The sequence below is a fragment of the Halichoerus grypus genome, chromosome 7, assembly GCF_964656455.1.
Source record: "Halichoerus grypus chromosome 7, mHalGry1.hap1.1, whole genome shotgun sequence".
In the NCBI taxonomy this organism is placed as follows: domain Eukaryota; kingdom Metazoa; phylum Chordata; class Mammalia; order Carnivora; family Phocidae; genus Halichoerus; species Halichoerus grypus.
This window is the reverse complement of record NC_135718.1, coordinates 101,169,786-101,183,013: the sequence shown is the minus strand read 5'-3', so window position 1 is coordinate 101,183,013 and position 13,228 is coordinate 101,169,786. Positions and strand designations below refer to the sequence as shown.

The 13,228-nt window shown below is 38.4% G+C and overlaps 1 protein-coding gene across 1 annotated transcript in view; it reads right to left on the bottom strand.

Moving 5' to 3' along the window:
• FMO2 (flavin containing dimethylaniline monoxygenase 2) overlaps nucleotides 1-12,469 on the bottom strand; it is a 34,949-nt gene extending 22,480 nt beyond the window's left edge. The window contains exon 1 of the mRNA XM_078077945.1: nucleotides 11,926-12,469. Within this exon, the coding sequence (XP_077934071.1) occupies nucleotides 11,926-12,057 (132 nt within the window). The 5' untranslated portion in view covers nucleotides 12,058-12,469. The remainder of the gene's footprint in view (nucleotides 1-11,925) is intronic.
• Between the last annotated feature and the right edge of the window lie 759 nt (nucleotides 12,470-13,228).

Below are 13,228 nucleotides of genomic sequence, written 5' to 3'. Positions count from 1 at the left end.
GAGATAGGGCCCAGTTAGGGCCCTCCAGTGTTGCTCCCTGGAGGGGCTATTACCATTGGTGGGAATGGGAGTGGGGACAATCCTCCTTTTGGCACATTGCAGGATATTTAGCATCCCAGGTCTCTACCTATTTAATGCCAGCCATTGTGACAATTAGACCCATTCCAAAAATCCCCCTGGGGAGACTATATCCACCTTCCTTTAGGAACGAATAAAATTCTGGGGCACTGGTCAGAAAACATAATGGAGAATTTCAATTAAAATGAATACTTCTGGGGCACCTCTGTGGCTCAGTCAGTTTAGCCTCTGCATTTGGCTCAGGTCATGATCTCAGGATCCTGGGATTGAGCCCTGTTGGGTTCCCTGCTCAGCGGGGAATCTGCTTCTCCTTCTGCCTCCTCCCCCCCTGCTCATGCTCATGCTCTGTCTCTTTTTCTCTCTCTCTAATAAATAAATAAAATCTTTTAAAAAAATGAATACTTCTGGGGGCAGGTAGTTTTCACATCTTAATTTGAATGCCCTACCTTCATTTTATGCTTTATGCAAATCACCTTCCTCAAGTGATAAAAGTGAAAGCATTAGTACCAATCGATCTTAAACTTGAATATAAATGTTGGTGAGTATGCTTTGGTAAAACTGGAGGTAGCTCATAATATGGTTGAGTTTATAATTTCCTCTAAGCACACTGAAATCAGCAGGTTATCAGAGAGGCTTGCATAAGAAAATTTAAATAATGCCACCCAAGAAATCCTCAGTAAATGCTTCTGAGCAATTTGAGGCTAGTGGTTGAAAATTAAAATACCATGATTTATTCATCCAGAGTTCAAGGTCATTGTATCCTTGTGTATGAGAGGGAAACCCCTTCATATTTTAATGGAAACTCCCTTAGCATTCAAACACTTACACACAGTTAACACCACACTGAACTCTAATCACCTAGAAAGCTGGCTGACCCTGATCTCAAAGCCTTAAAAAAGAGTAAACCATGGGATCTCACCTCTTTTATCAGCAAAGTTTTTATATGCATTGGGCCTCACTATGTGCTAAGTTCAAGATTATTAGTACCAATATGAGGTACCAAAGCTAAAACAATGTTTGTACTCAGATTATGTCATTTAAGAGCGGTATGTAGAATACTTGCTAAATAAGTCTTTGTTTATAAGGATTCTCCTGAAATTGTAACAACAGTATCATCGCAGCCTTGATTCTGGACTAGGAAAGTTAAAGGCATTGCTCCTGTTCATGTTCAAAAGGCCTCATCTTGGCCTATGGTAGGCATGGATGAATGAATGGATGAGTGAATGAATGAGAAAGAGAGATAGAAGGAATGCGGAAGGCAGGAGCTTCAAATTGCATAATACTAGAGTCATACTGATATGTAAACTATTTCTGGATGTTTCAACGTGGTCGAATACAATGTCCTTGATAAGACTAAGTGCCTGACTTCCCTACCCAACCAAATTCTCAAACTTGGAAATACAGTTGACCCTCAAACAACATGGGTTTGAACTGCGTGGGTTCACTTATACTTGGGTGTTTCACAGTACTTAGGATTTTCTAAAAACATTTCTTTTCTCTAGCTTGCTTTAGTGTAAGAATACAGTATATAATACACATAACATACAAGGTATGTGTTAATCAACTGTTTATGTTATCGGTAGGGCTTCTGGTCAACAGTAGGCTATTAGTAGTTATGTTCTGGGGGAGCCAAAAGTTATACATAGATTTTCAACTGTGTGGGGTTCAGCGCCCCAACCCTTGTGATGCTCAAGGGTCAACTGTATTTCATGAGGCAAAGAAATACCAATTTTTTTTCTCAAGACCAGGTAATTTTATAAGTAGTACAGAGTAGAGTTAAACGTGAGAGCCCTGGTGTCAGATGGGGTTTATATCCTGATTCTACCACCCTTAATGACTTTATAGCCATGGGCAAGTCACTTAAGTCAATTTCCTCAGTTTCTCCTGTAAAATGGGGTTCATTAATAATTACAACATTGAACAATTGTTATCAGGCTGAGATTAGACAAAGTGCTTAGCACAAAGCCTGACTTCAAATAAGTGCTCAACACATGTTTGCCTCTGTTGCTAGGATTATAGGTCATCAGGGTTAATCTTACTAAACCAGTCATAGATTTGGAATAGCTAAACTAAGATTGTTGTACTGTAGCCAATATGTTAGTTTTTTCAAGCACCAATAAAGTGGCTTTGAAATGTGGTTGGCTCCTCTGTCAGGTCACTTTTAAGGGCACTTGGAGTGATGAGAACTGGTTCTGATGTCTGAGCTCCTATAGTAATTTCAGAGTCCAGGCAAGACTCTCCTCTGGGAGTTGTACTGGTGTAATTTGTCAATAATTGATGGTGACATCACAAATTTCTTTCCTGAAGATCATGTAATAATCTTAATTATGGTTGATTGGTATACAGCTGTTAAAAAAAGCTTTATTTCTATATGTACTTCTTCCTATGTTGGCTGAAGCAGATGTCTATGTGTTTAGATAAATCTGGGTAAAACTGGGGTTTGCTGAGGGTAATAAAGGAAGAATGATTCTTATTAATAAACAATTACATATCAATCATCTCTCTTGTCCAGGCCCTGAGCTTGGAGTTAGGGACAAAAACAGGACACACAGTTTCTATCTCTAGGGAGCTTATTACTACATTGAATAAAAATGCATTTGGACTTTTAGGACGGAAAGGTGTAGACAGAATAAGATGACAAGCCAAAAAGAGGAAGACACAGCTTTCAAAATAGATAAATGTAACTCACATACATAATTTAAAATATAAGCAGTGCCAGGGTGTCTGGGTGGCTCAGTGTCTGACTCTTTTTTTTTTTTTTTAAGTGTCTGACTCTTGGTTTCAGCTCAGGTCTTGATCTCAGGGTCTTGAGTTCAAGCCCCACATTGGGCTCCACACCCAGCGTGGAGCCAACTTTAAAAATATACATTTAAGCACAAATACTGATAGTCTGAATTTCCTAGCAGACAGAATATGCTACAATTTATCTGTTTAAAATAAATGATCATATGATAAAGTATTTTCCTAATATGGAATTTTCTGAATATCAGAGGACTATATAGCAAAATCAAGTTAGTTCAGACAGCACTGATTTAGAATTTATGATCTTTTGATCAAAGGTTGGACTGAAGTTTATCTTTGACTCTATAAAAATAAAAAGGTTGTGAAGACTAATCTAAGTTTAAGAAAGATTATAAGGGTGAGGCACCTGAGTGGCTCAGTTGTTAGGCGTCTGCCTTCTGCTCAGGTCATGATCCCAGGGTCATGGGATCGAGCCCTGCATCGGGCTCCCTGCTTGGTGGGAAGCCTGCTTCTCCATCTCCCACTCCCCCTGCTTGTGTTCTCTCTCTTGCTGTGTCTCTCTCTGTCAAATAAATGAATAAAATCTTAAAAAAAAGAGAAAGATTATAAGGGTAATATTTAATCTACTAGAGGGAGCAAGCTTATATAGCAAAGATAGATTACCTTATTACAAATGTGAATTACAAAAACTTACTAATTAGTCATTTTCATTGTGAAGCATTATTATATTGACCTCTACCAATCAATATTTTGTTCACATGGCTAGTTACTTAAGCAGTTGGAAATAATAAAATTGTATTTCTTTAAAAATATTCTATCATTCCAAATTTTTACTCTTTCAGGTGGACCTTATATCTATCTGCTCCATTGTTTGAAATGAGTAAGACAAACTATTTTTATGTTCTTGTCCTACAGTTTGGGATAAAATTGTGGTTCCCAAATGCCATTCAGGGGACCAGTTGCATTATAAGAATTCAGGGGAGCTTTGAAAAAAAATATAAAGTCCAAGTAGGTCTGGTTTGGGTCCAGACATCTGTATTTTAGAAGTGCTCCCCTGCTGATTCTTATGCATATGAACATGGGGAACCACCACATTTATTAGACCATCACTGCATTCTGCTCTCTCTCCATTAGGCTGGTATCTCTAGATCTCTGGCTTTGATCATCAATAGTGACCCCCAGTTAAACTCCCTGACCCCAATATTGCTCTCTTTCTTTACTGCCTTCAGGGTAAAGAGTATACTCCTTGGCATGGGACACACATTTCTCATGATGAGACCCTGGCTATCTTCTCTAGCCCCATCAGTTACCACCCACCAGTCTGCATCCTTCATTCTAGCTGTATCACGTGACTTTATCTTCTCTAAGTGTGTCAGGCTTCTTGAGCTTCTGTATTTTTGCACATGCCACTCACTCTACCTAGAACACTCTTTCTCCATATTCACATGCCTGATCTCTGCTTATTGTCAAGACAAATGAAAGCATTACACCCTCTAGGAAGCTTGCCCTATTCTGTACTGCATGAGATTCTGTGCTTTCCATAACATTTAGTGTAAGAACCCTTACAAAATTGACTCTGATATGGATTTTCTTTAGTATTTCCTCTCATGAACTATAAGCCCTGAGACTGTGGGAGTGCTGTGCATTTTTAGTACTGTGAAAATTAGCAACAGAAAACCTCACTAAAATGGAGTTGGGAGGTTTTGGCCCCAACACTTGTTGTCAGTTGCAGACCCAGCAGGAAGAGATGGGCTTGACCTTGCACATGGATACTACTCTACTCTTCCATCTGGAGGAAGAGATGCTTTCCTCATCCTTCTGGGAAACAGCTCAGCCAATGAGAAGCTACCATACCCCAAATTCCCAGTTTACTCCAATGGACTTTTAGTTTATAACAGTCTTCCCAACTTACCCCTTTTCTCCCTAAAAAAAAAAATCCCTTTACTTTTTTCCCTGACTTGCCTATGATTTTGCCACAGCTTGTTTGTCCCAGATTGCAATTCTCTTTTATTCCTGTGCAAACCCATCGTTTGCTGGTAAAATCTTATTTTATTTTTAAGGTCAACAGTACCTAGCATATGCCTGGGATATTGTACAAAATCATTTAATATGTTGAAAGAATGAAAGAATATGTGATGTTAACCAGAAGCATTTTTCATCACTGCAAATAGGGCTTAATGATACTAAAATGGACATTCAGTAGCATAGTGGGAATAAGTAAATGTTTTGCTAGTAGTATGCTATAAACTTTTTTCTGTTCTATTACATGCAAACATTACTTCTTTAAAAGTATTATGGCAAGTTAACCAATGTATATCTTAAACTACTGGTGAATAGGCTTAATTAAGGACCATGCATAGTATTTTATATTTCATTGCCTGGAAAGTTACAAATATCTAATATGTTAAACTTGCTTCCATTAAATGGGCAGCAAGGTACAAATGCCTAAATTATATTGAATTATGCTGTGATAGATTCTTGGGTTAAATTTACCTAAGGGAATGCCCAAAAGTAAAACAAGGGAAAGGCGGTTATCTCTTCTGGAGAGCAAATGGCTGTTCTAAACCAATGAAGAGGAGCAGAGTTTGCCACCCTAGAATATGTCTGTTTAGCATGGGGATTATTTTAAACTGGTTTATTTATTTTTATTTAAATTCAATTAGCCAGCATATAGTGCATCATTAGTTTTTGATAAAATGTTCAATGATTCATTAGTTGCGTATAACACCCAGTGCTCATCACATCACATGCCTTCTTTCATGCCCATCACCCAGTTAACCCCATCCCCCCACCCACTTCCCTTTCCGCAACCCTCAGTTTGTTTCCCGGAGTGAAGAGTCTCTCATGGTTTCTCTCCCTCTCTGATTTCTTCACATTCAGTTTTCCCTCCCATCCCATATTGTCCCTTGCACTATTCCTTATGTTCCACATATAAGTGAAACCATATGATAATTATCTTTCTCTGACTGGCTTATTTCACTCAGCATAATACCCTCCAGTTCCATCCACATTGATGTAAATGGTGGGTATTCATCCTTTCTGATGGCTGAGTAATATTCCATTGTATATATGAACCACAGCATCTTTATCCATTCATCTGTTGAAGGACATCTCAGCTCCTTCCACATTTTAGCTATTGCAGACATTGCTGCTATGAACATTGGGGTGCATGTGCCCCTTCTTTCACTACATCTGTATCTTTGGGGTAAATACCCAGTAGTGCATTTGCTGGGTCATAGTGTAGCTCCATTTTCAACTTTTTGAGGAACCTTCATACTGTTTTCCAAAGTGGCTGCACCAGCTTGCATTCCCACCAACAGTGTAAGAGGGTTCCCCTTTCTCTGCATCCTCGCCAGCATTTGTTGTTTCCTGTTTTGTAAATTTTAGCCATTCTATTGGTGTAAGGTGGTATCTCATTGTGGTTTTGATTTGTATTTCCCTGATGGGAAGTGATGTGGAGCATTTTTTCATGTGTCTGTTATTTTTAAGAAACAGCTGCCACAGGGGAAGCTCTGAAGACTGAGTAGAAGTTACCCTTCTGTAAGAGATACTTACATGTAGAAGGGAAATCTCCACTTGTAAGGGTGTCCCCTCAAAGTACCAGGATGAAGGGGGTGAGTCAATCTCTAGAAACTCTTATCAAAGGAGAAGGCAATGACTTAAATCTGCACAACAACCTTACCCTTACTTACTGCTTTTCCTGGTCACCTTCTGTAACTGACTCCCCACCCTCAACATCTTTTGTCTTTAGCTGAAGATGGTATTTAAAGTGATGGCCACTTCAGGGAGTTGCTCAGTTTTCCTGGGTCTCTCCCATGTACAGAAGAGATAGACATGTTATTAAATGTTTGTTCCTTTTCCTCCTGTTACTCTGTCTTATATCAGTTTGATTACTAGACCAGACAAAGAACCTAGAAGGGAAGAAGGGGAAACTTTTCTGTGCCTACACTGGTCCTGTATAATGCTAAACTTCAAGTGAACAGAATGTGCTGTTAAAAAGAACAAGCTGTTTGTGGGTGTTCTCAGTCGGTTAAGCATCTGCCTTCAGCTCAGGTCATGATCCCAGGGTCCTGGGATGGGCCCCACGTCAGGCTCCCTGCTCAGCGGGGAGCCTGCTTCTCTCTCTGCCTGCCACTCCTTCTGCTTGTGTGCGCGTGCTCTCTCTCTATTGGACAAATAAATAAAATCTTAAAAAAGAAAAAGAACAAGCTGTTTGAAACAAAAGAGAGACTGTGAGCCATAGGAAAGATAAACAGGAGTGCATGTTCAGGTCAGTGCAGAGATGGTATCATGTGGGAAGTTCCATTTGGTGCTACCCCAGGTGTCTGTTTCACATTTTTATCTTCCTATTTTCAACATTTAAGTCAATAGTTTTGATGGACACAAATACAGGTGATCAAATTTGTGTGTACCCAAAGCATAGAATTGAAAGAATTGAAATAGAATAGACAGAATTGAAATTTCAAATAAACATTTCTTGACCAAGGATAAAACCAACAAAATACTGTTTAACATTCACAAATGTGATTTCCTATAAACTGGATTAAAAATTCAGTTTCATAAGGATAGAATAATAGTGACCCGGGTCATCAATGGTTCAAATAAAAAAGACCCAGAACTTTTTTTAAAAAAAGATTTTATTTATTTGTCAGAGAGAGAGAGAGAGAGAAAGCACAAGCAGGGGAAGCAGCAGGAGGCTTTTTTTTGAGCAAGGAGCCCGATGTGGGACTCAATCTCAGGACCATAGGATCATGACCCAAGCCGAAAGCAGATACTTAACCAACTGAGCTACCCAGACATCCCAAGATCTAGAACTTTTAATTGATCTCAAACTCAATATAAATGATTGGAGTTATGTGAGACAAAGCATGATGGAGAACTTATGTATATTTAATCTCACTATTGTGGCTACTTCTAAGACCTATCAACCACCATTTATTAGTCACTATGGGTAAGCCATTTACCCTTGGTTTTCTTATATTTAAGTTGAAATTAATAATAAATAATGTAAAAGAGTATTGTGAGTATAAAATGATATAATTCATGTGAAAATAATATGAATGATAGCTTTAATTTTGCAAATGCAGAAAAAGCTAATGCAACATTAAATTTGTTTTAGTAGGAGCCAGACCATCCAGGCCAAGTGAAGCGTCAGTCATAAAGGTTAGAGCAGTTGATTATAAATTCTTTGAGGGCCGTGATTGTGTCCAATTCATTCTCCATTGCTCTGAAGCAATGCCAAGCACCTCTTTAGTTCTGAAAAATATATATGTTATAAAAATAAATTGGTTTGGAATATTGGATCTTGTGGGAGTCACATTTTAAGAGAGAAAGTAAAATTTCAGATTGAATCTAGAGGAAGGAAACCAAGATGGAGAGATATTTAGAGACTATTATATGAAGATTAATTAAAATAATTGAGTATACATAGCTAGGAAAAGATATATTTATATCCAAATGTAAAAAACAAACAAGCAAAAAACCAATGTATATTGGTAACTTTCCTGTGAATGCAGGTGTCAGGAACAATGAAAGAGGCAGAGATTAGTGGCTAAAGGAAGATCATGCTTTCCTCTCTTAACACCTCAGTAAGATGATCAACTACGTGGGTTCAGGTATCTTACAGACCTTCATTTTTGTGCTTTTTCCACCACCTATGTTCCCCTGGACAAGTTGTTCATTCCAGATCTCAGCTTCCTTTTCACATGTCCTTGAGGATAATCATAATACCTACTGAAGGGGTTCAGGACAGCCCCCCGCCCCAAACGTGCCACTTTGGCATGAGGATTATTTTGAGCTGGAAGCACTTGAGACCTGATGGGCTCAAGAGAAACTTTTGTACTCCCTTAACCACACAGAAGAATCTAAATTGTGGGTATTTCCCAGAGTAAGGGTTATTAACAGAGATAAATTTTATCTGAGTGACCCATCTGAATGGTAGGGCAAGTATCTAATTACCAAGCATCTATTCTTCTTATGGCCCTGTGAAATGTATTCCTTTCCTCTGAAGTCCCAGAACCACACCCCCTTCTCCTTAGTTCAGAATGACATACACATCTCATTTTGCTTGTCTTTGGAATTCACGTCTATGTGGATTCCCTGTGCTACATCTGTTAAATTTGATTTTCTCCTGTTAATCTGTCTTACGTCAATCTGACTCAGTCCAGCTGGAAGGACTTTTGAGGGGGCAGGAGTTCTTGCTCCCCAACACTACTTTTTAGGAGTATTGTGAAGAAAAAGGATGCATGGCAAGTACTTTTCCATCGCTGGAAAAACGCTAAAAATATGTTAATTACCCACCCTGCCCATGTTCCAAAGCTGCCACTAGGGGCTGCTGGAGAACCTTTTGGAAGAATTCAGCACTCTGAGCTGGGCATGGGGCAAGGATTCTTAAATTTTGTTTTAACTTGTCAGCACTAAATATATTAAGTGACCTTAGAAGGATTGTGTGTAAATATAGAAATTAAAGAATAACCTATTTCCAAAATTGATTCTGGATGGTAGAGTACTGAAGCAGCAAAGCTTCTGGGGGGAGTGGGCATGGTGGCTCCAGCATCCTTTTCAGTACCTCCTCCCTTGAGCAACCCAGTCTGTTGGTAATCAAGACCTTCACATGGCTCCAGTGGCCACCTGTGTGAAATTTTGCATCCTGTATGTTTCACATTGCGGGAGATTATTTGTCTTGTTTGAGTTGAGAAAATTGTTTATGTTTCTTTATTGGATATAGTTTTGAGAGGTTTGAAATGTGATCTTGTTACAGGTTTCAGGAAATTATATACTTAAGCATTTTATATCTAATAAGATTTAATTAATTCAAATTGTAATCTAACTTTTCTAACTCATAGGAAGATATCTCTAATTCTGAAATATTAGACACTGGGAACTGTGTAGGAAAAATATTTTGGGGCAGAAAGAAATCCTCCTGGAATTCATCAAATCATATTTTGCCAGATCATTCAAAATAACTCTCACCTCTTCTGTTGCCAAATTGATGATAATCAAGTAAGGGACATTAGCCTTTTTGATATTAACTCCCAAATCAGGTAATAAAAGAGTGAAAATTTATTATTAAATATTAATTTGTTATAACTTCACATTTCTTCCTTAGGTTAAAAAATCTACCTGGGGGGGGGGGGGAAGAAACCTCAGTGGAGTCTGTTTGTGAACCTAGAGTGAACAACAACAAAAAATACATCTTTGGTTAAGACAGGAATGACCACCTTATTATATCACCCTCTCAGGAAAAGCTATAATGTTTCTAATGATCAGCTGTTAGTAAGCAATGAATGTGATTCAAGATGTTTTTCCAGTTTCCTCTCTGCAAGTTACCTGTCCTATATAAGGATCAACATCTCCATCACTAGCTCTGATTGTGTTTGTATAGTTGAATGAATAGATTTTTATTCGGTATTTGTGCAATTTGTTTGCAAACTTGTCTCACCATAGGATTCATTTGGGACTCATGTTAAAAACAGATTCCGCTCCTCAGAAGATTTTGATCTTACTGAAGATCACTTACTTACTTACTGAAGTCTGGTCTGGTGTTAAGTATCTTTATTTAATTAAATAATTTATTTGGTGTTAAGTATCTTTAAAAAACCCTCTGGGTGTGTCTTATAGTCATATACATTTAAGAAACCTAAGGTTTCTTAAAAACCTTAAACCAAAAAAGTCTGTTTTGGCATAAAATTCACTTCAAACTCGCAAAGCACACGTGCTAGATGTCATGCCTTCTCCATAATTGGTCGGCTTACAGGCAGAGCTCTTTGGATGGTCTCTGCTGATGTCAGAATCTGCTTTTAGCATATTCAAACCTTTTGCTTTTGTCTAGAGTGTTCTCACCTGTTCTATCCCTCACTTAGATGTACCTGATACACAATCCTAAAGTTATTGCTCTGGAGTTCTGAGCTGGAACTTCTGTTTAAACTTTTTGAGCAAAAATGCAAGTTGGGCATGGTTATAAGTAGGGGGTTAGCTGTTTAGAAGTCATAGAGACCTGGGTTTGAATGCCAATTCCTCTAGCTGTGTGACCATGATCAACTTATTTAACTTCCCTCAGTTTCTGTTTGCTTATCTATAAAATATAAATATAATTATTGTAGCTAACATTTATTGCCCTCTAAGTTTTTTACATGAATTATCTCCCTTAATCTTCAAAACAGCACTGTGAAATAATTATACTATTCTATTATTATCCCGGTTACACTTAGAAAACTAAGACATAGGGATGTAAATAAGTTTGCCCAAGATCTTGCACTGAGGAGGTGGCAAGCTAGTACTTAAATTCAAAAGACTGTGGGAAAGAATAATTATGAATCTATACAGCTGTCTATCTATATATCTTTCTAATTTTTATGTAAAAACTGTTGAATGGATAGCATTATCAATATTTAGATTTGGCTAATAGAATGAATTGAATGAATATATTTAATAATATCTTTTTATTTTATTTTATTTTTCTTAATGATTTATTTATTTATCTGAGAGAAAGAGAGAGAGCACAAGCAGGAGGGGCAAAGGGAGAGAGAATCTCAAACAGACCCCACGCTGAGCATGGAGCCAGATATCGGGCTCGATCTTAGGACCCTGAGATCACAACCTGAGCTGAAACAGAGTTGGACGCTTAACGTACTGCGCCATCCTGGCACCCCAATAATATCTTTAAAGAGTTTCCCAGCAGTTACCCTAGAGTGTCATCAGTAAAGCTAAGCAAACAAACATGGTTTATTTGTCAGAGAAAAATAGTCAGTAGTAGTAAGAGCACACTCTCTGAAAAAGCACCTGCTCAGTGATTGGAATGGAAGTGACATCTTGAAAAGAATTCCTGTCACTTCTGTTTTGTAATATGCTCTCCAATATTACTATGTGGCTTTGAGAATCACAAGAATGTGGGCTGGAAATTGCAGGATCCATAAGGAAAAGTCCTTTGCATGCCTGGGTTGGCCACCTGGGGTAGGATAGTAGTGATCTGGGAGAGATGACAGCCTATTTCTTTAGTTCCTGTGTAGCTGCATGAAATAAGTCTGATCAAAGCTGCTTAGAAAATCCCCAATAAGGCCCATCTGTAAGCACAATCTGCTCAAGAAACATGAAGATCTTACTTACTTTGAACCTCCACAGCCCTCCAATATCTTCCGTTCGCTCAAAGCAAGTGGGCTCCAGTTCCTCATCCACACAGCACTTCAGAGAGACCAGGCCACTGACCCCAGCTCCAATCACTGCCACCTTCTTTGCCATGGTCTTCTGTCAAGAAGTTGATCAATCAATACTGCTTCACTGGGACAAGAGGTAAGAAAGCTCTCACAGTGTGGTCAGTAATCAGCTGGAAACACCGTAGCAGTGGCAATAAAATAAGTAGCACTAACTTAATAAAACACTTCACTAGTCAAGTCACAGACTCCTCATCCCTTTCCTTGGAAGAGGCCAAATTGTTTCACGGACTTGGCTGCAGACTTTGTTTATGATATCTTGGTTTAGCATTTAAAACCAACTCATTTAACAATGCCAAACCATTTAATAACGTAGTGCCATATGAGCCAAATCTCTTTACATTCTTTGGAGTGCTGAGCATGTCCTTTTCAGCTACTATCCCCAGCTATTATCTTCACCTTCCTTTTGCCTTTTGGTGCTGTCCCTTTGACACAATAGTTTTCTCTGTTGGGTGTGGGCTGGGAAGCAGTCAGAAGTGCTTTAAATGTTGGAGGAGGCTGGGAGAAATAGGAGGAGCTTCTCACTCCTTCAGCATTTTGTAACCTGAAACTCCTGGGCCTTCCTTAGGAGCTCTGAAATTAAGCAAGAGGCTTATATTCTGAGGTCCAGGATAATGATCTTTACAGTAACACCATTATATACTTACACATATCATACACATAGTATAAAAAAAAACCTTTTTATAATGGATGAGACCAATGTTCATCAACAAAGCTGCAAATATGAATAAATAAATAAAGAAGTTAAAATTATCCCTAACCCCACTGTACAGAGATAATTATAACCAACATGGACATTTTAGTATATCTTTCCAGATATTTGTATATCTACACATATACACACCTGAACAAAAATGGAATGACACTCCAAGTGTCATTCCCAATTTGACTTTTCACTTTCTGTTATATCAATACCTTTATATCTATAGCAACACTTTAATGGCTGCATGAATTCTATTTAGTTGATGGATTAGTTATCTATCTAACAAATCTTCATTTCTACTAGTTAGGCACTATTTCTGGCATATGACTGTACGCAGATGAATGAAACAGATTATGTCCCTGGTCTCCTGGAATTTACATTCCTGCTCTGGCCTGGCTTTCTTAGACTTGACAACATCGAGATCCTTGCATACTACGCTCACATGTTCCTAGATTGCTTACCCTGCCCAGACCTATATCTGATCTTCATGTTTCTG